Raw genomic sequence first — 26,664 nt, forward strand, 5'->3', positions numbered from 1 at the left:
ATACTTTCTGTTTGCTGTGGTATCTTATAAGAAATCCAGAAATGTAGAAATCTAATTTCCCAGTTAGTGTTTAACAACATTTATTAGTGTATCATAATAATCATATGCTAAATAATAAACTTAATTGTCGAGGTTAATTTAGGATTATTAACTGTATGTTTTTCATTGTGAGTTGTCAAATGGCCTATAGATGAAACTTACACATACAATGTATTAGGTTAAAAAATGTTCTTCAGGAAATATCTGGAATTTTATAATTTTGTTTTAGATCAGTTCTAACACATTTCAAGATATATAAAAATAAAGCATTCAGATAGAGAAGAATATACAGGAAATGGAATAACTGGCATAAATTATGAAATTAAAATTGAGCTTAATTGGACTTTGATTCTTTTAGCATTTGGTGGTTTTCAATGTAGGTTTCCTAAATAATATAGAATTAAGACATTTTCTAAGGAAAGTGTTAGGAAGTCATTTAGGGCACCAACTCAAATATGTGTCAGTTAGGATGCCTTCAGCTATAAGTAACAAAAAGCCCTTGTGTTACTGGGTTTAAATAATAAATGAATGTATTATTTCACATAAAAGAAAATTCAAAGATATGGTTCATTGTAGGTTTAAGCTCTGTTTCTTCTAATTTTTTCTCTGCTTCATGCCCTGAGGCTATCTTATACACTCATAGATGCAATATGGCTACAACAGTTAGAGAAAAAAAATCCTGTCATGACAATGTGCAATGAAGAAAAGTGACAATCTCTCTCTCTCCCCCCCCCCCCCCATCTCCCTCTCCTTAAGATAAATATACCTTTCCCAGGAGCACCTTTTTGAACGCCCGGAGAGATCTCCTCACATCTCATTGGCCAAAATTGCATTATATATTTATTCCAAAACTGATCCCTGGTGACAGGAATGGGATTTCCTTAAGACAATCAGAATCACTGTTTGGATGGGGTTTTGACCCTGGTGCCTTTAAAGTATACGGCTGTATGAAGGAGGGTAGATGCTATAATGGAATCAGAGTTTTATACGAAAGGAGAAAGAAGAATAGCTATTTGTAGCCAACCAACAATGGCTATTATAGAATAGTTCTAAATGTGGCTGAGAAGGGAACAACTGTGGAGATCAAATAATCTGCAATTCTTCAGAGATTGGCTCTTTGATTTCTAGATGTCCCCAACACTGGTTGTTACCGTCCTCATAATTACAGCTTCATAGAAATTTGAGCCAGAAGGGACCAATCTAAGTCTCAGTTTATTAAAATGTATTTCCCAAAGTCACACAATAAATTAATGGCAAAGCCAGGGCAGGGTTTCTTGACTCAGATGAGTTTTCTCTCATTCTTTACCCTTCAGACTTCAGAACTGCTAGAATGGCTTTAAAACTCATGACAAGCCCTGGCCTTTTTCTGTAATTAACAGTTCCTCATAATACATTTATTTTGTTTCTTCAGCCACCTAGAAACTAAATTGAGTCTGTGCTTTAAAAAGCCTGCTGAAGTCTTTATTCCCTGTTTTGATACCAGGCACATGAACCACCAACAGGTGCCTTTCCACCTCACGCATGATGTGAATACTCTTCTATCAACCTTTCTGCCTGTTGCTTTCCTATCTTCTTTTGCTCCATCTATGACCAATTTCCTGTTTTTAAATAGACTTTGTGGTCACCCATCTCTCTTTGTGCCAGCTCCTAGCCACCAGTAATGAAGGCTGTGGTCTTTATTGTTCTTCCTACAGCTTACCCAGCTGTGGTTATCCCACACATTCATATTGTTATGTCTCAAAACTGGGTTCTGGGATTATTTTGGTAACTACTGCACTGTGCGAGAGTCAAACTAATAAGGTGTTGAGACAGCTTCTTCTATTGCAATTTCCTTTCCTATTTTTACAATCCAGAAGGGGCTGCTTCTAGTACTCTCATTGTATACAATGTATAAGTAGCATGGGGTGTATAGCCCACCATAAACCTGAATGCTTATTATTTACTTTGGATTTTTCTTCATTTCCAGGACAAGATGTTGATTAATATAAAAAGCATCTTATTGATGTGCTCTACCTTAATAGCAACTCATGCACTACGTAAAGGTGAGTGTGGTAATAATGCATTTGGTACTAAGGGAAATGAAAATTTTAATGCTGGAAAATGGAATGGCAATATGGAATAACTAGAATAAAGGATTAATTTTTTTATCTATTCAGTGCTGAAAACTTTTAGTTAAAATATTATGAGGCTGAAAATAGTGGTCTTAAATAAATCAATCAAAACATAATAATGATCAGGATGCCAAAGAAGCAGGTGGGCTTTCAGTAACTTCCCAGATTACTTCCACACTGTGCAAAAGGCTCATAGAGTCATCCCTTAGTATCCATGTGCAGTTGGTTCCAGGACCTCCCCACAGACACCAAAATCCATGGGTGCTCAAGTTTCTTATATATAATGGCATAGTATATGCATATAACCTATGCACATCCTCCCGTATACTTTAAACCAATAATGTCTAGATTATTTATAATGCCTAATATGAACGCTATATAGTTGTTATACTGTATTGTTTAGAGAATAATAACAGGGAAAAATGTCTGTACACGTTCAGTGCAGAGGCAACCATCTAGGTTTAACTACCTATTGCTCATCAGCAACATAACATTAAAAAAAATTTTCAATCTTCAGTTGGTTAAATCTGTGGATGCAGAACCTGTGGATATGGAGGGCCAACTGCATATATCATTGGGCAAATTTCCCATCTTCAATACTACTCCAAGACTTTCCTAAAAATAAAAGACTATCACACTCTCAGAAGACTAGATTTTGAGAAAGGTCAAGAAGATAAAAAGAAGACTGACAGCCAAGTATTTGCTCCTACTTCCCTTTCTTTTCTCCATCTTTTTCAAAGTAACTAGATAAGTTCACATAAACTGTTTTTATTAGCTTTAAATTATATGTCCACCAAATGAATATTTTATAATTTCAAATTCGTGGACTATGATTCATGAAGAACAATACTGCCCTGAGCTTCCATGACTTACTCTTGTTTGGTGTACCTCTCCAGACACAACATCCACGTCTTTCTCACACTCACTCTATGCTTCAGATTTTCTGAAGTATTTCGCCATTCCATGCAAAGACTTTTATATTACCTGGTTTTTCATATGTAATTTTTTTCTGCTTGGCGGTCCAGTCTCTTGTTCTCTACAGTTCTACTTCAACTCATTCTTAAGTACTCAAAATTTAAGTATCACTTCATCTATCCATCCATCTATTTATTCATCCACCTACCTCCCACCCCATCCATTCATATTGACAATTGACAATATTGTTTGAGTATCTTCTATGTTCCATGCTTAATTATGGGTGTACAGGGATATACCATCGTCCTCAGTTTCATTAAATTTAATCCACTAGTTATATGAGACAGATGATAAGTAAGCAAACAATTCAGGTACTTTCAGACTGATAAAAATAAAGCAGTGTGACATCATAGATAATAATCTGGGTTGGGGGGAGGAGGTAAGGCCTCTTTGAGAAAGTAAAACTTAAATTAGGATATAAATGACCTAGATGGCCATCAGAGTCTAGGGTCCACCAATCTGTTATGAGCTGTCTTTTTCAGTATTTTCAGGAGTAAAGGTGAATGTCACAGAAAGGAAAGGATAGCAGCATCTAATGAAGAAGGAGGATATAGAAAAGAGATATAGAAAAGGGAGCTGATTTGGGTTGGTAGTAATAGAAGGGGAATTACAGATAAAGCAGTAGGAGAACTTGGAAGGACAGAGCAACCATCCCTCATTTAAAACAAAGTTTAGACTTTCTACTTAAAAAAAAAGAATTCACCCCAAAATTAAAAAAAAATATGCTATACCTCCTTGACAGTATTTGAACATAGTATAATAATAACTACAAATATTGAGTAATTTTAGTGTGTTAGGCATTATTGAAAGTATTTTGCATAGTTAATTTAATCTTAACTCTCTAATGATACATCCTTTTATTCTCCTCATTTGGCAGATGAGGAAACTGCAGTACCAAAAGGTGTGGACGTATAGTTAATGCAGAAGATCATACAGCAATTTAGTGTCGGATCCTGGAGTTGAACACAGGCAGTTGGGCTCCTTCACCTTTACTTCCTGAAAATGCTGAAAAAAACAGCTCCTGAACCGCTAACAGATTTGGGGATCCTAGACTCTAGTAGCCATCTAGGGCATTTATATCACAATTCTTACATTCTCAAAGAGGCCTTACCATCTCCCCCAACCCAGACCATGCTCTTAACCACTGTATTATTCTTTACTCCAAGAATCAAGTTCTCCGTATATCTATGATCACAATTAAGAGAAGTGATTAGTTGGGGCTAATTTCAGAAGAATTTTTTTTTCATCTGAGAGGAAAAAGTTGAAAATGTAAGATCCACATAAAACAGATTTTCCAAGTTCATAGTGGGATATACTGTAGTACATTGTTGTACGTCAACACAAGTGCCTATATCTTAAGGTTTTTTCTGTTTATTCTTAGGCCTTCAAAAGGTCAGTAACTAACATTAAGGAACACCAAATACCAAATAAATACCAAAGCTGAAAGATGCTTTGATTAGGTGTAAGAAGACATGTTCTGGTCCAGGTCTGTCACCAGCCAGCTGGGATCTTGAGTGTCACTTCTTTAGTGGAGTATCTTCAGTGAGGTATTGGGTCAGTTTCACTCTGAGGATGGGCTTTAAGCAAGAGAGTTTATTTTATAAGCCAAGGAGGCCATTACAAATAGAATTATTGACTTGCTATTACATTCCAAAATACTAATAGTCTTTGTAACATTTTGAAGACTTCATGCAGCTAATAGCACACTTCATTTTATTTTTATTTACTCTTGAGTGCCTTAAATCCTGTTTTGGACAAACTATACATAGGTTAGTAAGGTGATAAATTTATGACAGCAATGATCATTATAAACTTGGAATAGTTACTGGTTTCTATTATATATACAGTAAATATAATACTGTATTAATTATTTAGATTTATTTGTATCACATGAAATATCTTATAAGCCAGTCTTTCTGAAGTTAAATTTCAATCTCTAGCAATAGAGAGTATTTTTTTCTTAAAGAGCATAATATCTCCATATCTTTCTGCAATTTTCAAAATGACTTATCCCCAAATGAATCTGCAGAGCTATATTGACAACTATATAATTTCTGATGTATGTCCATATTGACATGTGTGTTACCAACTGCTTTGACCATTAACACACTAAGCATTAGATATACATCATTTTGTTACTTATGAATTACTATTTCATTCCACCTACTATTAACTTGTTCATCATGTTTCATTAAGTGGAAGTTGCTTCTGCATTAATGATAATTTCTATTGTTATTACCATCAGTTGACTAGCCAGCCAATTAGTAGATACTGGAAGATGGGGTGGGAGGTGGTATGGATTCCTATAAGAGTAAAAGAACATTTCTTTTGTATGTAATAGTGTTAAATTGTAGCCAATACGTGCTTTTCCATTAAAAGTTTAAGGGCTTAAACAGAAAGACATTGTGCAGGTTACTACTTTAGGAGGGTTAGGTGAACAGATGCTAACTTTCCCCCAGGATATAATCTAGAGGTAAGGTTTCACTGCAAAGTGATTGCAGCTGGATCTGTCATTATAATGAAAGCCTTTGGTTCAAACACTGAACCAAAGAGGGTCCTTTCAAGTGTTAGACTTCCCCCTGCTCCACTCTACTGAAGTACATTTTTTTTATTTTCACTTCCTCTTTAAATTTTATTTTCATTTCCTCTAAGGTAATGTGGCAGTTATCTTAACAAATGTTTTTCATCTTCTGACCTGTGACATAAATTCACCTTTCAACTGCTCTAACATTGATCCAGTCTTTTAAACCTGCATTGCTGATTCTAGTCTCCTTTTGTTCTTGATTGCTTGCCTTCCTATACTTACCTTATAGTATCACTTATTTGTTCATGTTAAACACTGAGTTACAAATACTTTAATATTAATGCATATTTTGGTATATAAGATGAATATTATTAATCTCTGCCTTTGTTATAAAACAGCATTGAAACTGTGTACTATTCTCTGTATATAAAATTACTCTCATTATTTCACATATTGAAGATGTAACAAATATCTGTAAGGGCTTCTTACCATTTACATAATTAATAGACTGGATTTTTTTAGGACTATTCATTTGGTATTTTCTCTTTCTTCTAGTCAAAGTGAACAAAAGCCCTCGTATTATTAACGGGTCCCTCTCTGGAAAAGTCATCCTTCCTTGTAATTTTCCAACCATGCCTACCTTACCACCCAGTTACAACACCACCAGCAAATTTCCCCGAATCAAATGGTCTAAGATTGAATTGGACAAGAGTGGAAAAGATTTAAAGGAGACTACTGTTCTCGTGGCTCATGACGGGAATATCAAGATTGGCAAGGGCTATGAAGAGAGAGTGTCTGTGCCTACATATCTCAAGGATGTGGGCAATGCCTCACTCACCATGGACAAACTGCTCGCAAGCGACACAGGCCTCTATCGCTGCGATGTCTTGTACGGGATTGAAGACATCCAGCACATGGTATCATTGACTGTGAACGGTAAGGCTTTTGGAATATATAAGAAGGTAGTATAACATGATACTTGGTTCAGAAGTGTTCGAAACAGTACTCAAAAGTAAATATTTTCAAGGTTTGGACAAAGTGGAAAAACCATCAATCATCCCAACAGTCCATGTCTTTCAGCAAAAACAAACTGTTATTTGTTCGAGGGTTGAGGAAGGTCACTTCTTGCATAGCAACTTGAATGATTCAATGTGGAAAATATAGTTTGTATACTGGAAATAATGAATACCTGAAGACATGGTATATAGTTCAAGATCACTACTCATTATTGAGACCTATTGATATTGCTTTTTAAGATTGTAAAGGCTAATCTACATTTTGTTTTAATTTTTACATATGTGTGTATGCACATATACATACACACATATGCGTGTACACAACATATACATGTATATACACACTCCCAAAAACTTTTTCCTCAGTCTTCTAGCATGAGCATTAAAATCTTTGAGTTTGCTTTTAAGAAATATAAATTCTGTCTTAATTTATGTTGAACAAAGAAGACACTTAATAAGTAATGTGGTACCTATGACAGTACCTTTAAAAGGCCAAAATGCAATAAGCATTTGAATTGGATCAAAACAAGAACTCAGTGAATTTTTTTAAGGTTATGATGATAATTGTTATTCTTTGCCTTGCAATGAAACATTTGGTTTTAGCCTTCTTTCAGTGGTGGCTTATATGTCATTTGAATTTAAGTTAGGAGGCAAAGCAAAGAAAAATTGCTTTAATTGGGTACACACATAATGCCATAGCTCTTGGAAGCAGAATATTTTGGCAAGTTACTAAGCAAAATTCTAATACCCAGGCATGATAGAACAGATTTTTCTTCCAACCCTCCATTTCCCTATAATATATTTACCTTTCAGAAATATATACAAAGGGCTTTATTAAAAACACTTTCTTGTGTAGCCAAAAGGAAATACTTTAAATTTCAGATGCAACAAATTAATTTTCTGGACATCCTTTTATATTCAGGTTCTATTGCTTGCTTCTATAAATCTATTTTTATATTATCCAAGTATCCACTAAATATCCTGTGTTCTTTGCACTTTTAAGCTTTTTTATCATTTATTTTAGTTAGCATACAGTTTTTTTTGCTATTAGTATTTGTCTAGATACATAAGTAATTGTGTTAGATACACACTATGTATAAAACACATAATATAATAATATAAATATATTAAATGTATATTTAAACCCCCTCAAACAATTTAACAACTTATAATTATCATTGTTAAAGAATTAGCAATGGATTTGCTCCTCACCCCTCTGAAACAATAAAATCCTCTGCTTAATCTCCTTGGCCCTGTGAGGTATTCAATTTATCCCAACAGTTGCAGATCCTTGAACAGACCGTTATGCATTGCCTTGGTCATGGAGGCCCCTTTGTGCCTTTTACTGCCAATCCTCAGTGCACATGGAAGATTTTTAATTATCAAGAAGACTATTTGAAGCTTCAGTCGACATAAGGCTAATTTAAAACTTCAAATTCTTGCTTTGCTTTAGAGATTATTAGAAGTTATCTCTCATACTTACCAAATACCACCGTATATACTTGGCCATTTCAGAGTAGTTCTGTAATGGTACAAATTTTCTGAAAAGCATTTGATGATTTTTTTTTTGAATATCAGGAATTGGAACACAAAAGTTAGTTGTCAATGCATCTTACTTGGTGCCTGTGCAGGTCTTTTTGTGTTGACCCTGATCACATGTGTTTATCTATGATATGGCCGGTCTGTTCCCTTATAGTTACTTCATTGGCACAAACCTGACAAGCTAAGGATGGACATGTGAGAGATTCTTATAGCTAGCAGTCGGGCTGTGAAAGGCAGATTTTTGTCAACTCCAGTGAAGTACTAGGAATAAAAGGAGAGTGGAAGATATTTCAGAAACCACAATTCATTCTGCATAACAAAAAAGAAAAATAGTCAAATGATATGACTCAAAATCTCATCCATGAGACCCAGGTACCCCAATTTCTATATTCCGGTGACTTCTCTGGCACATTAGCTCGACTCATTTTGCAGGCTTAGAGAAGTGAGTCACCATATTTACTCCAGTTAAAAACAGAGATGCTCTTGCTGAAATGGGAGGAGAGGACCCATAGCTCTACCCCAGCTGCTTCTCCCCAGCCCTTTGACAATTCCCCAAGCCCTGGAGCACAGCAAGAACTACTAGTTTACACAACTCCTAAAATACAAGAATATGGAATTTGAGACAAGTACCTCTAGCATGGTCCCTTTTCACCCCCATTTGGGGCTCCGATCTGAGGGTTACCATCCAGGGCCAGCTGAGATGGGGTCAGGACTCCGAATCCCACAGAGCCCGTCCCGGTGGTGTCACAAGTTGAGGGGAACAAACACGAGTCATCGCAGACACTTCTCTGTTTGCCAGGAGAGGGGACGTGGCACATCCCCCCTAGTGGGGAAGGCCCAGAGCCCCTTTGTTCAAAGGCTTTTATTGAAAGGATTATCAGTGGGGCTAGGTAACAGGAATGCACAGGCTCTCTCATTACATCTGTATGTTAATGTTTACAGAGAATGGGTGATGTTTTGAAGAAAACAAATGGTAGGAACACGCCAATTGACATGCAATTGACATGGGGCCTAGAGGAGACCAGTAAACAAGAGAGACAACTAAACAGGAGAGCGTAGTAAACACAAGAGTGCCCAAGGGTATAGGGTTAGGGTCTGTGAATAATGTAAATTTCCTTCCCAGCAAGAGCTGGCTAGAGCTTCTGAGGGAAGAACGAAGCACACTTTAAAGAATTTACTTTTAGGCCTGATTTCCCTGGGAACCGCCAGATCTGGTTTAGGACCGACTCTGGTATTGTTTCGAGCCTGAGCCAGGCGAGGGGAGGGAGCCGCCAAGAGACAAGGAGACTTCTTTCAGATAGAATGAGGACTCTGGCCATGTCCAAGCCTAGCCGAGGGGTGCAGGCCTTTTTGCCTTTTCTCTGTGTCCCCCAATTTCTTGTCTGCTGCCAGTACTCGATCGATATCTGTCTTAGGTTGTCATCTCAGCTTGAGATAACTTACCTGTCATGGATTACCGATCAGCACATGGCAAAGCAGAAAGGCAAGAGCTATGCCCCTGCCATGGGGGACAGGTTTTGTCTTGTCAGAAGCCTGTTTTCTCCAAGGCCTCCCTGATTATTTCCAGCCTTTGGGCCCTCCCGCCTGTCGGCAGGGTTACAGTTCCTGAAACCAGACAGGGCGTTTCCCAACAAGTACCAGAATTCCTGACTTTACTTCAGGACGTCTTTGGGATGAAAGTCCTACATTTTTTCTGTTGCAGGGGAGACCCTAAATTATGCTGGTCAGATAGTAAATATGATAAACATTTGAGTAGTACTTAGTAGCCTATCCAACATTTTTAAATCCTTTACCTAATTTGAACATCAAATCAGTCAAAGAACATAAATAATATTAGTTACACTTCAAGGAGGAAGAAATTAAGGCTCAGTACATGATTAAGGATTTGTATATGTTTAAGGAGTTAATTACAGATTAAAACAAGCCTCCTCTCTCATGTGTAGTGCAGTATCTTTTCCATCTTAGTATATTGTCTCTGAAAGTAAATATGTTTTATCTTTGAGAGAAGTGCTGTTAATGAATGTTCTGTGCACTTCTTTTGAGTTGTCTCTGGGAAAAATCATGAAGTAGAACTTAGCCTTGTGGTCCCTTTAACTCTTTTTATCTCTTGCAATACCCCCTCCTTTTAGTTGTTGAGTGTGAACATGATAACCTGAATACTACCTGCATTAGGACAACTATCTACCTTTTGGGACTTAGTGGTTTAAATCTTAGAATGTGTACATGTGAACAGAAAATTTATGGCTCGGGAACTTTCCAATGGAGCAGAATGGGACACCCAGGTGAATGACATTTCTGGTGCTCCTTATATCACCATAATTTTGCATAATGCTACACGAATTAAAAATAATAAATTATCATGATGTTATTACCATGTTAGCAATAATTTGATATATTGCTCCAATGAGAAACTTGGCACATTGTGGTGGCAGATTTGAACATGCCCGTAACTCTTTGCTGCTATCTTTGCAGGGGTTGTGTTTCACTACAGGGCAGCCACCAGCAGGTACACTCTGAATTTTGAGAATGCGAAGAGGGCTTGTTCGGACGTTGGAGCAGTCATTGCAAATCCAGATCAGCTCAATGCTGCCTATGAAGATGGGTTTGAACAGTGTGACGCAGGCTGGCTGGCTGATCAGACTGTTAGGTGAGATGTCTGGAGGCCACAGGCTTTAATTCATCAACTTGGGAGTAAGAATCAAGAGCTAATTATTAGTCCTTTATTTCCCCAGATATCCCATCCGGACTCCCCGAGAAGGTTGTTATGGAGACATGATGGGGGAGAAAGGCGTCAGGACGTATGGATTGCGTTCTCCTCATGAAACTTATGACGTTTATTGTTACGTGGACTCTCTGGATGGTGAGAGGTTTACAATTTTCTAGTTTCATTTGCGCTGAGAAAACTGAGGAAAGACCAGGAGCATTCTGGAATAAAACAAGTCTTCATGCCTGTTTGGATTCCAACAGCAACACTGAGTTTAAAAGACCATATGATTCTGTGGTGAAATAAGCTTAAAGTGGAAAGAGAAGAAGGGGTGTGTAAATGGTTATGCAGGTTAGACATGTCTTTAGTTAATAGCAGGTTTTCTTTCCATCATGCTTCCATTGGACTGTTTCCAACACACTTTTAGAGCACTAAGAATAGAAAGCTGTAAGGGTGGTACCTATTCTTATGAGAACTTCAGGTAAATTCCAGTGATGACAAACCAATGTGAATCCAAGTACTGATAAACACCCAAAAACACAACTAAATAACATATGCTACCCCAGGAGGAGTTTTCATGTTTCACTTTTTTTATTTTGCTACACTGATATTCTGAGCAATCATTCATCCATTTGGCCAAACAACACATTAAAAAAACCCAAAAAACAAAAACCATCTACTTTGTGGTAGAGACTCTGTAGTTGTTAGGGATGAGAAGCCAGGTAAGATATAAACCTTGCTTTAAAGATGCTTACAGTCTCATTGGCTTCAGACTGTCATTTCTCACTCAGCATGAGTTGGAGATGCTTAAAGATAAGTTTAAGTTCAATAGTAGCAACATTATCTAAGGGGTGTATGTAGTTTTATTATAAAACACATGAAATTCAAGGTTCTGTGACGTTTGAAATGGAATTTCATTTGTATCAATGGATAGCTTAGAAGCCTAAATATATAAATAGAAGTATTGAGTTGAGTTATACATTTTATTTTGGCTGGGTACATATAAAAAGAGTGATCTCAATTTTCTTATCTGTAAAATTAGGAGATGAGACTAGGTAATTTCCATGTTCTCATCCAACATTATGATTCCATGATTTTATGATTTTATAAATTGAATAAACAACCTCAGAGATTGAGAGCTTAGAAGAGGAGCAGCTTATATGTTCCCAGTGCCCTGACTAAATTTGACTCAGTGGGCCTGCTTATAAGGAGGCTGCTGAAGCGTAGGTCTCCAGCATCTTAACATTCTTATTACAGCTATCATTTAATACCAGTAATTGTATTTTCTAAACCAGAACTTCAGATGCTAATGATTTCCCTTTTGTGTATAGGAAAAAAAGGGAAAAACCACATCTAAAGTCCAAGATATGATACCCAGTTTTTCTTCTTCCTTTATTTTAAGTTTCATTTACTAGAAGAGGGTTGGTAGAAGACTCTAGTTCTAAGAAATAAATTTGGCTATTGCTGTTTCAGTAAGATGGAAATTTGTATCCAAATTCAATAGCATGGAATTTGTTTAATCACAGAGATTTTAATTTAGAATAATATCTATCAGAATGATAGTTATAAAAATTTCTGGAATATTGGTAATACTGGAACTGAATCAAAAGTAGTTTTTTAGAAGTATCTGTAAGTTCTAATTACCTAAAAGAGCTTTACCAAATATAATTGAAATGATGGCTTTCAAGTACCAATCCATGGTCTGACCCAAATATGATTAATCATCACAAGCCAGCCTCCTACCAAGGAAAGACAGGCTCATGTACTCACAGTGCTCTCAGAAGGGCTGCCTAAGGGCCCCTCTGTGTGTGTGTCCTTCATTCTTATCCGGATGCAGCTTCTGAACCCCTTTCTGAGGCTGAAAACTCCTTAACTTATTTTGAGACCAATCGGAGGACTTTCTGCTTCTGCAGAAGCCCTAGAAATTCCGAGTCTTCCATAAATCCTGTTTCGGGTAATACTTTTGACAGGATCACTGAGGATCCCTAGCCACTCGGAACCTATTGAAAACTGGCTCCCCCATAGTCTGTTCTGAATATTGCAGCTAGTGTGTGAGGGAAAACGGGCTCTGTCAGTAGGTGCTCTGAGAGTGTGGGCGTGCAACACAAACAGAAGGGCTTACTAGTTGTACAGGGGTCCTTTTCTACCTCCGTAAACATCATTTCGAAGGCAAATGTTATTTGTAAAACCAGTTTATGCCTGAATGTAATCCAGCTGCATTTTGGACAATTACTTAGGACAAATGTTTCACATATTTGATGACTAAAACCTTGTGATGTGTAATGTACCATAAATTTAGTTTGGGTATTTATACAAAAGCAACAGAATTTAAACCTTTCCTTTTAGCACATAAAAGTTAGAAGAGAGAGATAAAAGAATCAGTATAAATACTAATTCAAGCCCTGGCTGAAGTTTGTGTTGGCTGAGTAACAAAGTTTATATTTGTTTCATCAAGGAACTTGACAATTCTGGAATATATTCAGTATGTTTGCAGTGACATTGAGCTGGAAATGTTTTCCTCCTTGTTCTCTGTCTCTTGGAATAATTAGCAAATCTTGGGACACTGATCTTATCCTTCTTAACTTGAAATTGGGCTGGTGGTCGGGGGTGGGGTGGAGAGGTTACAGACTGACTTTTGTGACTGATGATGTTACAAGATCACAGGATCATTCTTGTAAGGTCTCCGTTCTTCCTTTACTGAAGTGAGCGTCCTCTCTCTGAGGTAAAGGCCATTGGATAAACTGTGAATTGATAAAAGTTCTTCTGGGAAATTCACTATATAGTACATCTGTTGTTTCAGTGCCACATTGGTAAGAGATTATTTGAAGTTAGCCAAAATTCCTCATAAGAGGTATCAATTTCTATGTTCATGGGTATAATAATTCCCACCTATATTTTATTGCATTTTTGACAGCCAAGAATGTGTGGGAGAGGTGGTGGAGCAGTAAAAATAAAGATATTGATGTACTCAGAATGCATGTGAAGTCACAATTATGAACAAGGTAAAATGATTCAGATTAGCAGCCGTATTATCCCAGATGGGAAAATGAAAAATCCACTGAAGTATAAAATTAAACCTAGTCCAAGATAACATTAATTTTGTTTTAATTTAGTTATTTATCATCAAAGGTATTTAGTTGACAGGATGTCAACCTTCTTTTTTTTTTTTCTTATTTCTTATTTTATACTTCCAATATTCATCCTGACACATATTTCTTTACAAAAGAGAAAAATGAATCGGGGTCTTTTTCTAAGGTGGTGATTTTTACAGTTATGCATATGAATACAATTTTGAATTCTATTTAAAAAAATAACCTAATAAGTAAAAGAACAATTACATTAGCTATAATCACCACCAAGCATTCCAATATTAGTTTGTGTTCTTAGAAATGGTCCAGACGATAAGGTGGTTTATGAGCCATCATGCAGTAACAGCATACTGTTACTAAGCAACTAATAGAGTTAAGATTCTAAAGTAGTAGTCTAGAAATTATGTTTTATAAAATAATCCTTATTAAGAAGCTTCATCTGTATTTCCTCGTAAGGTAGATTTGGAAAATGTTGAGAGGGTTTAGAATAGAGCTGAGATGTTTATGTAGCAGACACCTGAGTAAAGGACTAGGGCTATTTAGGAGTGGTAATAACAATGCTGAGAGAGGACTCTTGGGAGGCAGTTAAGTTTCTTATAATGAAGAATGGGAACGACCTCAACTGAGTCCCAGCTCTGTCATTTACTAGTTGTGAGATCCTGAGCAAGCCTTTACCTCTCTGAGCTCCAGTTTCTTTTTATGTGAAATGAAGACAAGAATACTTACTTTTTACTCATGGTATGAAGACGAAGGGGTTTAATATGTAAAGGTTTTATCACAATGCATGGCACAAAGTAAATGCTCCATATATAATAGCTATTAGTATAGCTTATGGATATATGAAAGCGTCTTTATTTCCACTGAATTCTTAATATGAAGAAATTAATTAAAATTCAACTCCATAAATTATGTTCAATATAAATTTTTTTTTCTGACAATGAATACTGTTAAATGTAGAAGGAATCCTGACAAGTTATAACATTTCTTCTCTGGAACTTTCTTAAAATTAAAATTAATCTAAAATGTTAGGAGGGCAATTGTCTGTTAAAGTTTGAGTCCTGCTTGGTATTTTGAAGGATAAAGAAAATGACTAGAAATGAATCACTTTATGAAGAAGGGTAACTTTACATGATGGCATTCTGAATATGATAAACTGCTTGAACATTATTGATTAAAAACAATACAGTAGCAAAATAAGAACTCCTATATTATCCCTACTACAGTGTTTGAAATCAGTTTATTCTCTGATTAGAACATTATCCTCAGGAATTAATCTGGTGTCTCCCCGCCATCCCGACAAGGGGCACATAAACATGTCCACTTTGTCAATTGAAAATTTAAGTACTTCTGAAAGTGCTTTGTGAATTAATGTATTTCTGTGCTGAAGACTGGCAGTTTATAGGAAGTGTATAGTTGTACCTAGAGCAAAACGTGATTCCTAAATAAGGTAGATAAAAGAGTGTTGGCAAGAATGGAGTCTAATGTAAATATTTCAGCTGAGAAAACACTCAAACGTTTAAGGGAACTTTAATTCTTTTTTAATGAAATCAATAGATTGTTATCTGGTTTATTTATGATAGCAGGTACTTGTAGGACAATAGTTTCCTTTATATAGGGGTTTATTTCTCCCTGCAGATAAATCAGAGAGTAGTAGATAAGGTCAGACTGCTTTCTTTCATGGCTGCCCCTTTATCCTCTTGCAAATGAGTCAATACTTACACTCTTGTCTCCAGATCTGACAAATGATTGATCCAGGAGCTCCTTGCCCCTCTGACATTGATGACCTTGGGAACCTAAATTCTATTTTTCTACGATCTGTATTTCTATGTAGCCCTAGCTTTTGGCTTTTACTTCATCTGGAATAACTACCGTCCTACTATTCCAATTCTCTGGCTCTCATACAAGTTTCCCTAAACTTTGATGTGTCTGTACTGTGGGTTCTTTCATTCATTTCATATCCCTCTTCTGAGTCCCAGTTGATCTCTCTTACATTTACCATCTCTAGAACTTGAATATCTGACTATAATCACCATCCTACACACTTCCCTGTCTCCTACTAGCCTGTGAGTTCTGGGAGGGAAGAAACCATGTATATCCCATTATCTTCATGGCACATAGTAGGTGCTTCATAGATGGAAAGGAACAAATGATAGAATTAATATATTAACTTCCAAGCTGTAAGAGCCCACTCTACTCACCTTGCTTTATACTTGCCCCTTGGAAAACTTCACATCTCTCTAGGCTTCATCACTATTTTACGTGCTTTCCAATTTTCCATTGCTCCAATTTCTGTAGTAGTTTGTTTAATTTCATTTCACTTCTCTTGTATACAAACTGTAAGTCAAATGTCTTGTAGGATGATTGGGTGCAAAAGTACATCAAAAAGAACAAAATGAAAGAAAATGAAATGTTAATTTCTAGTTTTGCATGTCTAGCTCTAACCTGTCTTCTGCTTTACATATTCATATTTCTAGTTTGTGAATCACCTTTGCGATTCATCTCTGGTTTTGATTCTCACGAAGAATCACCTAGTCGGTGTTGTGTAGTGAATTTTCTGCCGCCTTCCTTTTGAGCACACACTCTGCCTGATTTTTGAAGCGCCTCAAACCCAGCTGGGGGGCACCCTAGGCGGCCTCGTTTCCCTCTCTCCAACATGTGCCTTCCACAAACCCCGTGCTTGCTCCCGCCTGCATGTCGCTTTGGTCCCCGCAGAGAGCACCCCGCTCGCGTGTAGCTTCCCAGCATTCTGCCCTCCCTTGTGCCTGAAAACGCTGCTTCCCAGAGCTCGCCTTTGGCTCTCCCCTCCCACGCTGACCTCTCCTGGCTCTGACCGCCCACTTTTCCTAGACCTACGTTCCCATATTCGGTGGTCAATTATCCTCTGGTTGCTTCATATTCATCAGATACAAAATGTTACCTCCTAGTTTTATTTCTGCAAAACTTCCATAAACTCCATGTTGAGATAAAGCCCTAAATGTCTTTTATAACTCTCTCAGCCACAGTGAAGGACCTCTTCCAGGGATGGGCATGTAATAATTACTCAAAAAATACTTGGTGGTAATGGCATTGTTGCTCCAGACTTTGTGTTTTTTGGAGACTGTTTCCACCACCCTTCCATTTCTATAATATTTCAAATAAATGCCAAGCTTTGTCCACTATATTTACTAAGGATTTTTTACCTTTATTGAATCACCATGAGATTATTTTTTCTCTGTGAATATCTTCTCTCACTCTTTTCTGTGGTATCTCAGAAATAGTTCCTTCCTAAAGATACTCTTTTCTCTTTTCCAGCTTCTCACAATAATTCTCCTTTCTTGCCTACCCAGTCAATTGTCCTCTGTGGGATTGGCTCCCTTGTAGCTATTTACAAATTACAGATTAATTTTTCTACTTCTTCCTCATGTCAAAATCCAAGATCACTCTGTCACCTCTATAACTTGTCTAATGCCTCCACATCATCCTTGTGTCTGACCTAGAGCCAAATACAACCTTTCTTTTTTGGTATTGTATGAGCTCCTCTAGAAATGCAAAGCAAAATTAGGTAAAGGCCTGAATGTCATCAAACAGGTCTTAGAACAAGGCTTAGTTCTGGCCTTTTTGGGGGGCATTAATTGGACTAAAAGCAGGTATCAAATCTGGAAATTGTGTGGTTTCCTACCTGTAGATTCTCAGATTGACTTCTAATTGTAACAGAATTTACAGCATGTAATCTATAGAATACTTCATTCATGGGAGTTATTTAAGAATTAGTGATACTGGGCTCATTCAGTTAAAAAGCCAAAAGTTCAGCAGATAATTCAAGTATTGTTCAGGATTACAGAACTTCTCCACATGGATTGAGGTTGGTGCCATAAGATGCTGAAAACTTTTTAGCTATTCTCTGTAGCATTCACAAATCATAGGTCACAGCTACGGCTATGCTTCTTATATAGGCTTTGGAAATTAACATAACATTTTAGGGGTTTGAACCTGAACTTGGAGTTGTTTCCGTTTCAGTGTTTGAATGGTCTAGCAAAGAGCCTTTGACGAAGGCAGCCGGGCATGGCACCTCTGATAAATGCCATCCTCTTTCAGTGCGGTGGCTTCAGTAGATGGACTGTGAGGTAGCCATAGGTAGGATAAGGAAGGAAGCTATCATATGGTTGCTTGTCAGACATTAAAAAAAACAACAAAAAAACCCCTCCTTTTGAAGATAAGGTAACTGAGGCACAGAGAGGATAAGGGATTGGGTGAGCCCCTGGCTCTGTTCCGCTGCAGTTCGCTCTCAGGGCCACCGGGCTTCCCAGCAGAGCAGCAGCTCTCGCAGCTGCCCCACATCTCTGATTTACCACATGAAAATATTCTACGTCTTATTTGAGTAATGATTGCATTACTGACTTGATTGCAATGATTGGAATTGCTGGATTATGTGGTAACTCTATTTTTAACTTTTTGAGGAACTGCTAGACTGTTGTCCAGTGTGGCTGCACCATTATAAATTTTCACCAGCAGTATTTTGGGGTCCTGCTGCTTTCACTTTCTTGACAACACTTGTTTTTATCTGATTTTTCGATCATAACCATCCTAATGGGAATGCAGTACTATCTGATAGTCGTTTTGATTTGTATTTTCCTGATGGCTAATGATTTGAACAACTTTTTATATGCTTTTTGGCTATTTATATATCTTCTTGGAGAAATGTCTATTCAGAACCTTTGCCTATTTTTTAATTGGGTTATTTGCTTTTTTGTTATTGAGTTGTAACAGTTCTTTAAATACTCTAGATTCAGGTGCCTCTTCAGACACTGAATATGATTTGCAAATATTTTCTCCCATTCTGTGAGTAGTATTTTTACTTTCTCAGTACTGCCCTTTGAAGCACAAAAGATTCTAACTTGTATGAAATCCATTTCATCAACTTTTTCATTGGTTGGTTGTACTTTTTGGTTTCATAGTTAAGGAAACGTCAAATCCCCAGTGATGAAGACTTACTCCTGTATTTTCTTCCAAAGTTTTATGACGTTGGTTTATTTATATTTGGGTCTATTTTGAGTTAGTTTTTGTATATGGTGTGAGATCAGAGTCCAAATTCTTTCTTTTGCACATGGATGTTCAGTTATCCCTGCACCACTTGTTGACGAGACCATTCTTTTCCTTTTTAATGGCCTTGGCATCCTGTTGAAAATCAGTTGATCATAGATATATGGGTTTATTTCTCTCCATTCTATCCCATTGATGTTTATGTCTCTATATGCCAGTACCACATTTTCTTGATTATTATTGTTTTATAGTAAATTTTCAAATTGGAAAATGTGAGACTACCTACTGTGTTCTTCTTTTACAAAATTGTTTTAGCTATTCCAGGTCCATTGAATTCCCATATTAATTTTAAGATTAGCTTGTCAACTTCTACAAAGATGCCATCTGGGATTCTAGTACAGATTGCACTAAATTTCTAGATCAGTTTGAGATATATTGCCATCTCAAGGATATTAACTCTTTGGATCCATGATGATGAGATGTTTTTCAAATTTTTTGAAGAGCCATTTGCTTTAAGGTTTTGATGTCAAAGTCTCCTCGACTTATGAATTCAAAGAGGTTTTTTGGGAATACAGTGGCCATTTACCTCTCAGCCGTGAAACTTAAAAAGTCAAGTGCACACAAAAGCAAAAACTATGCCAAGTTTGCTTTGTATGGCTCCTGTGTTGACCTGCAGCCATACGGTGCCTGTCAGACCAAATAACACATTCAATTTCTCATATATTTTCAGGACACAGGCACCCAGAATCTTTTTAGAAGTTTCTCCTCACTCTAAGTAAAACCTTACTGCTCTGTTAATGGGAAAGAATAAGATCGACATCCTGAAAACCATAAAAATATGTTTAGATTTTAGTGGAGTTTCCTGTGTCTTTCAACCCTTCAAATCAATGTACATGAGTTCTTATGTAATAACACATTGACAAATACATGGATTCTTTTTCCCATGAATGTTATTTGATTTTGAGAAGGCTAGCTGACTACTAAAGCTGACTAATGACAATTCTCTAAAAATTAATTAGAGGTTACAAATTTCAGAACCCAAATTTTATGCTTTAAGCCACAGGATGCTTCTACTTCAGGCTAAGACAAGGGAGGGGTCGGAAAGGCGCTGACCTGGCTCTCTGGTCTCATCACCCCACAAATTAGAAACATCACCAGCCGAATGCTAGAAATGAAGCGAAGTGACTTTGGCAGAACAGGAGGTTTTCTTGTCACTGTTAACAGGAGGCTGGTGGTCTCTGTGAAGGTTAAAGGATCAAATCTTAGGGGGGATGGACATGTTTTTTGAATCATCTACAAATATTAGCCCTCAAAAGATCATGTAGCAGTGTATGTTAGCTGTTAGCCACACATGTACAGCTGATGGGTTTCGTGATCCAGAGGATAATGAGCATTAGCCTTCATTGCTTTGATCTTGTGGACATAGACTCAGGCAAAAAATGACACAGAGAGAGAAAGAGGAAGAAAGAAAAAAGAGAGCTCCTTTGAAAAAACTTAAAAGTCAAAACTTCAAAGCTAATAATAATTACGTTGAATTGTTTTTATCACCGTAGTACTTGCCATATACTATAAGTGATTTTATTGCATGGACATTTAAAGCTCACTTCATGTGACTACTCTCGGCTCGCACCATATCTACTTTTGCGCACATTTATTACTTATATACCCTTTTGATGCAAATAGCAAGAAAATGTACAAATCTTTAACTTCCTTATAACAACAACAATAACAAAAAAAAAAAAAATCTTGGGAGTTCTCTTCTCAGATGGCCAAAGGGAATCATGATTAGTTTATAAGAACTAATTGTTAGGCCAGATAGTTCCGGATTGAAGGGTTATGAGCACAGATAAACAAAAGAAGCATAAACATTTATTACACTACCCAGCAAATACATCCAGCTGGAGAACTGTCTCAGCTTTGACTACCACGGAGAGAGCCTATCAGCTACAGTCTAGGAAAGAATTGAGCAGTACTTGTGATCTGCTGATGCCAACTTCCCTTTTCACCTTAGTGATCACAGGGAATGATCCACAGAAGAGAAAGATTCTGTCCCACCTTTGCTTTAGATCCTCGCCCATTAATAATTTTTCTGAGTGACTCCTGTGTATAAACTTTGGTTTTGAACAGTGCGGGTCATTTTTTATGTGTTGATTTGTTTTTTGTTTTGTTTTTTTTTTTAATCATTCCTTGCCTTTTCAGTATGTGACATTTTTGTGTTAGCCAGGAAACAGCCTTTCCATTTAGAAATCAGAAATACAGAAAATGAACATGCATCATCCGGTTTCCAGGGAGTCTTATAATAGTTAGTTGTCAAATTAAAGGGTATTTTTCCTTAATAATTCTGATGATGTTAATTCCCGCGATTAAGATGAATTCAGCTTGTAGAATGTCAATGGATATTAATGTCTCACCAGCAATGTCTTCCAGGACATCCCTGGGAAGTTGAAGTAAGAAGAATATTCAGAGCCACAGTACTTAATTTTCAATTTAGGAAAAGTATGGGTTGAAAATACGTATATATTTTTCATAAAATATGAAAATTAGCCTGTGTGTGAAAGCCTCTGTTCTACATTGATATCTTATGTGTATCCTAATGTGAATGTATATGTATCTACCTCAATGAATTCTTACAATTTTAAATTAACTTGACATTTTATCTTAAGTAATATATTGTCTTATGTATGTAAAAGATATCTTCTGTATTTCTTTCCTGTCGTTTATTTGCTTTCTTTATCTAGAGAAAAATGAAGTATTCTCTCATAGGTAGATAACATTTGGAAACTTGTTCCAAATCTGTACTTTAGTTACAAATTTGATAAATGTCCTATGGATGTAGCTTCTTTGATGAGGCCACTTCTCCAACTTAATGGTGGGCTCATTGTCAAGTTATAAATGTGATACCTGCCTTCCAGGAAGGCAGTTATCCAGTAAGTCCAAAATACATGAAATTGTTTAGTCACAAGTATTTAGGTGTGGACATAGAACACAGCTGTGTCCTATCCTAATAAAATAGAGTTTTCTCCCACAGAAGGCTTTGCTTTCCCCCTTCTCACTCTATAGGTGGTACTGCAATAAAAACTCAGAAGGAACTTTTACTGCCTACATCAGAGGCAAAAAGGTGCCTTTAAGATACCCTCAGGGTAGGAATTTATACAACCTGACCAATTAAGTCTTGCTGAAGAGAAAGCAAGCAAATGCACTCAGTTGCTTTGCTTGGTTCCCCATGTTTGCTTTCTGTTGCTGTTGTTCTTTGGTTCCTGATTTGGTTTTGCCTCTGGATTTTAGGTGTTTTCTCTTGGTGCATCCTCTTGTGATTATTTATTTTTGGATCAAAACCTGAATTACTTTATTATTACTGGCCCAGCCTCAATATGTATCCATCTAATTTCATTCCACTGTGCTGTAGTTTAAAATATATAGTTTGACCTGTAAGCAATTCCCAACTATGAACTTAAAAGCTGAACGTAGATCGATAAAAATTTTGAAAATCTTAGTATCTTGACTGCTTCCTCAGTGTAAAAGTGGTCAGTATATAGGGATATGGTATGGAAAGACGTGCCTACGATTTGTTATAGAGGAGAAAGACTGATGCTTTTTTGGCTGTATCTTGTTTTACCTTTTGCAAAAAGGTCTTTTTAAAGAAATGATCTACTCTGTTTGGGTTAAAAACTGTCTTAGGCACTTCATCAGGGCTCCCTGCTCTGTCCCAGCACCCTTTGCTCACTTGCAGTCTTTGGAACAACTCTGAGAGACAAAGAACTTAATATGCCTTTTATTTTGTACTCCCTTTAGTTTTTTGGCTCCTGCTTTGATTCTGTGTGGTTACCTGATCCACTTACTCTACTTCTATCTTGAGCAGGTTGACAAATAGGCAACCAGAAACTCAATACTACGTTATAGTTGTTATGGATCAATTGAGGTTCCTTTTCATTGAAACACATATGTCGCTAGAGAAATGGTTTTGAAACTATTCCATGAAAAAGACCTATGGACTATTGAGGTGTAGGTTGTGAAACGAAGGAGAGTTCTCTGGTCAAGTGGAGTGAGATCCCCAACAGATACTATAACATTAAATGCTCAGAGCAGTCTTGCAGAAGTGAAACCCGTCAAATGACCTGTGTTTGTTTTTCTAAATGCAGTTCTCCATGGAGCCTTTTCTCTTTGCAATACCTAGTCACATCTCAAGGCGCGTCAGTTTTCTGTGGAAGAGTTTTAGAAATTATGTTCTTAGAAGTTGAACCATAAGTTAATAATATTCCTGGTCCACATCTTCAGTAATAAGTTTTTTAATAGATTAATTTGAGCGAGAGAGAGAAACATCAATTTATTGTTCCACTTATTTAAGTGTTCATTTCTTGATTCTTTTATGTGCCCTAACCAGGGATCAAACCCACAACTTTGGTGTACTGGGGAGACACTCTAACCAACTTAACTAACTGATGGGGGCTTCAACAATAAATTTTTAATAGGTTAATTCTGATTTAAACAGCAGGTCATCTACATTTGTATTATGTTAGATAAAAATCATGTAATGTCAAAGGATTAGCTAATTAAAACCAGGCATCCAATGAATTAAAAATATACTTGACAGGAAGTTATAGACACCTTTTTGTGCATGTGTGGTTTGAGTTTTAGTATGAAACTGATGCCAGGATATTCTGGCATATTTTAGAAAAACATGTGATGTTCTGGCCTTAATAGTTTGCGGTTAATACATGGGAAGGGCAAAGTTTGGACATTTAACTTATCACTTGGTGTATAGATTCAGAGTTAATCATAGGAGTACCAAGATACAGTAAAATAGTTCTCTAATGTGGATGCTTCACTATATCACTAGTTTTCTGCAATGAGCAAGGTAATGTTCATGTTAAACAATTATGACTTAGGAGCCTTAGATATTTTTGGGGATTGAGATAAAGGAAATGTTTTTCTTTCCTTTTTCTCATTATTTTTAAGTAAAACAACAATTATTACATGTATATAGCTTTGTAGATGAAGCCTTTTAATTCTCACCTTAAAGTAAATTCAATGTTAGTTAAATATTCCTTTTGAGGGGGTGCAGTCTGCGTTACACAACACCCAATGGTAATGTATCTTCCAATATTTTTTAAAAAATATTTGCCGTGTTTTAAAAAATGCCTACATATAAATGAAAAGAAAAATAGGCAGTCTTAGGGGAAACAGAAATTAATCAAATAAGTAAAATCATTATTTCATGGGTATTGGATAGATGAAAATTATATCTTTCAAAAGTTAATTAAATAATTGATATTTTGACATAAAGTCAGATTTAACAATAGTTTCTATATAAAAAGTTCTATAAGTAGATCTTTATGATTTAATAATAATAAGAGAATTTCCCTTTAACCTGCCAGCCCTTTCTGAAATCTTTCTTTTCCTTTAATACCACAAACAAGTGTGTTGTTTAACACAGGGAAACCCGTTACCCATGAAACCATGCTGCCATTTTTCTTCATTAGCTCTTTGGTTTGGCCGCAGTTGGAGAAGCTGATTTCCCCTAACCGATCGACTAACATAGGTGTTTGGAGAGGCAGTTTTACTCAATTAATTGTATTTCTTTGCCCTGCTCTGGTTGGCTGATCATTCCTGTTACTTGAGAGGAACAGTAGTTTTACCTCAATGTAGAAGCACCTCGCAGTGCAGGAAACTAAGGCAACAAAAATGATATGCCAGCTGTAATAACAAACCCAAGTGTTCCACCTCAGAGGGAAACGGATTGGCATGCTGCCCTCCTTCACACTTGCATTCCTTTCAGGCTTAATGCAAGTGTAATGCGAAGTGAATGAGGCTGCTCAGGGCAGCCCAGACCAGTCTATCCGTCTGCCTCCGTCGGCCCCCCGCCCCAATTTGCTTTGAGCCAAACGCATAGGTGAAATCAATCACCTGTTCCAGACAGCAGCTCCCCAAAGCCCTGCCGCAGAATTAGCTTTATTTAATGTGCTGCTTGGGAAGGAGGGAAGAAAAAGAGCCGCTTGTGTCTTAACAAGAACTTGAAATGGAATTCATTTAACAAATATTATGGAATGCATACTCTGTAACTAGTCTTGTAACCCTTTTGCTTTTAAAACTTATTAGGGAGGGAGACATTGAAGAAATAGGGGTGGGGGAACATACATGCTTATATGTATTTTTAGATTTGAGGTTACTATCCCTTCCCAGGCTAGATCATTAAGGACATACCTATTCATACCCACCTTACTTTATTCAGTCAGGTAAAAGTCATTTTTCTTTCTCTTCTTTAGGCAGCTCTTACTGGGATTTGACCAGGTTTTATCTGCAGCTATTTTAGATTTATAGTGAGAAAAACTGGTATGTGTGATTTGGCTCTTTTCCCCTAATTTTTCTTGTTTTGTAAATCTACCAAACATTCAGAGGGACCAATGGCTCCCTTCATTTTAAACAATTATTTGTTATACCTAAGTTTGGTCAGGTGAAGCTCCAAATTGTGAGAGCTCTGAAGGCCCAGTTGCTCTGTATCCCGTAGAATCAGAAAGTGGCCTCAGCAAGATGGAAACAGGACCCTCAGCTGCTACAATAATGGGCTGTCAATGTTTTAGCTTCCTCTCCATTTCCTTTTATATTCCTTCTTCTGCCTGCTGTATTTGCTTAGGTAATTCTAATTCTGCCTGTCTTTAAAAAAAGACACTTGTGCTCAATTGTGCAAAGCATCAGTTAATTTGCATTGATTAATTTCAGCCAATTGTTCTGCTAGTTATCCAAGGAAAATTCCAACATAACAAATGCCAACGTCTGGCATTTCCAGAGTATTTTATTATGACACGTTAAATGGAAAGAAACATATTCTTTGTTAATTTGGCCTGGTAATTAACAAAATAAACGTTCAGCCTTTCTTTGTTAATCAATAAGCAAATATAAGAGTCTCTCAAACTCAGTTAGAGCCCCTGCTGGCTAGCACACGTGGTGTCTTTGTGAGAAATGGAGACACGTGCCCCTCTGGGCAGACAGATTGCAAAAGGCACTACCCTGGGCAGAGCAAGCAGAAAAAAAGGTGCCACTTCCTCCCAGGGGGACTTGGGTGCCTTTGGCTGGGTGAGTGGGAGCTCCTGGCCCCCATTCACTCCCGGCCTTGAAAACATGCAGGTAGTACCCGGTAGAACAATCCCAGCAGACCTCTGCCCTGACGGGAAGGCAGGTAATAGCATTCTATTGTGCATCTGTCCCTTCCCGACTTCAAACCCTGGAGGTTTTCTTGTTTGATTTGATGGTAATTAATCCATTTTGATGGTGATGGCATATAAGAAGGAGGGTCAGAGAATTACTATTTGATTTTAGGATAAACAAAGTGAAATAATCTCAGTGACACTTCAGTAGACCTTTTCCTCTCCAGCTTGCAATGTTAATCCGTGCATCACAGGCTCTTTCATTAAAGAGAAAACTCTTTCCATGGACAATAATCCAAAGACTTGTTTGGAAGGTTTGTTCATCTTAAAGAGTTAATGGTAACTTTATTATCAAATGCCAGCTTCTATGGCCTACGGGTACACAGAAGCATTCATTTGATAATAAAGTTTATACATATGAAACTTTACGGGTATGTGCTATTTTTTAACATGTACAAATAGCAACAAAATTAAGTAACTGTTATGTTTTCTGCTTTAAAGTG

General features: G+C 37.0%; 1 protein-coding gene across 3 annotated transcripts in view; it reads left to right on the forward strand.

Annotated features, from left to right (window-relative positions):
- The window catches only part of VCAN (versican), a 105,005-nt gene that overhangs the window by 9,983 nt on the left and 68,358 nt on the right, over positions 1-26,664 (forward strand). For all 3 annotated transcript variants that reach the window (XM_054578563.1, XM_054578564.1, XM_054578565.1), the window contains exons 2-5: positions 2,006-2,081; positions 6,205-6,585; positions 10,680-10,854; positions 10,940-11,067. In XM_054578563.1, the coding sequence (XP_054434538.1) occupies positions 2,012-2,081; positions 6,205-6,585; positions 10,680-10,854; positions 10,940-11,067 (754 nt within the window). In that variant the 5' untranslated portion in view covers positions 2,006-2,011. The remainder of the gene's footprint in view (positions 1-2,005; positions 2,082-6,204; positions 6,586-10,679; positions 10,855-10,939; positions 11,068-26,664) is intronic.

Source organism: Pteronotus mesoamericanus, unplaced genomic scaffold, assembly GCF_021234165.1.
Source record: "Pteronotus mesoamericanus isolate MK-2021 breed Mesoamerican mustached bat unplaced genomic scaffold, CSHL_Meso_final contig_50, whole genome shotgun sequence".
NCBI classification, from domain to species: domain Eukaryota; kingdom Metazoa; phylum Chordata; class Mammalia; order Chiroptera; family Mormoopidae; genus Pteronotus; species Pteronotus mesoamericanus.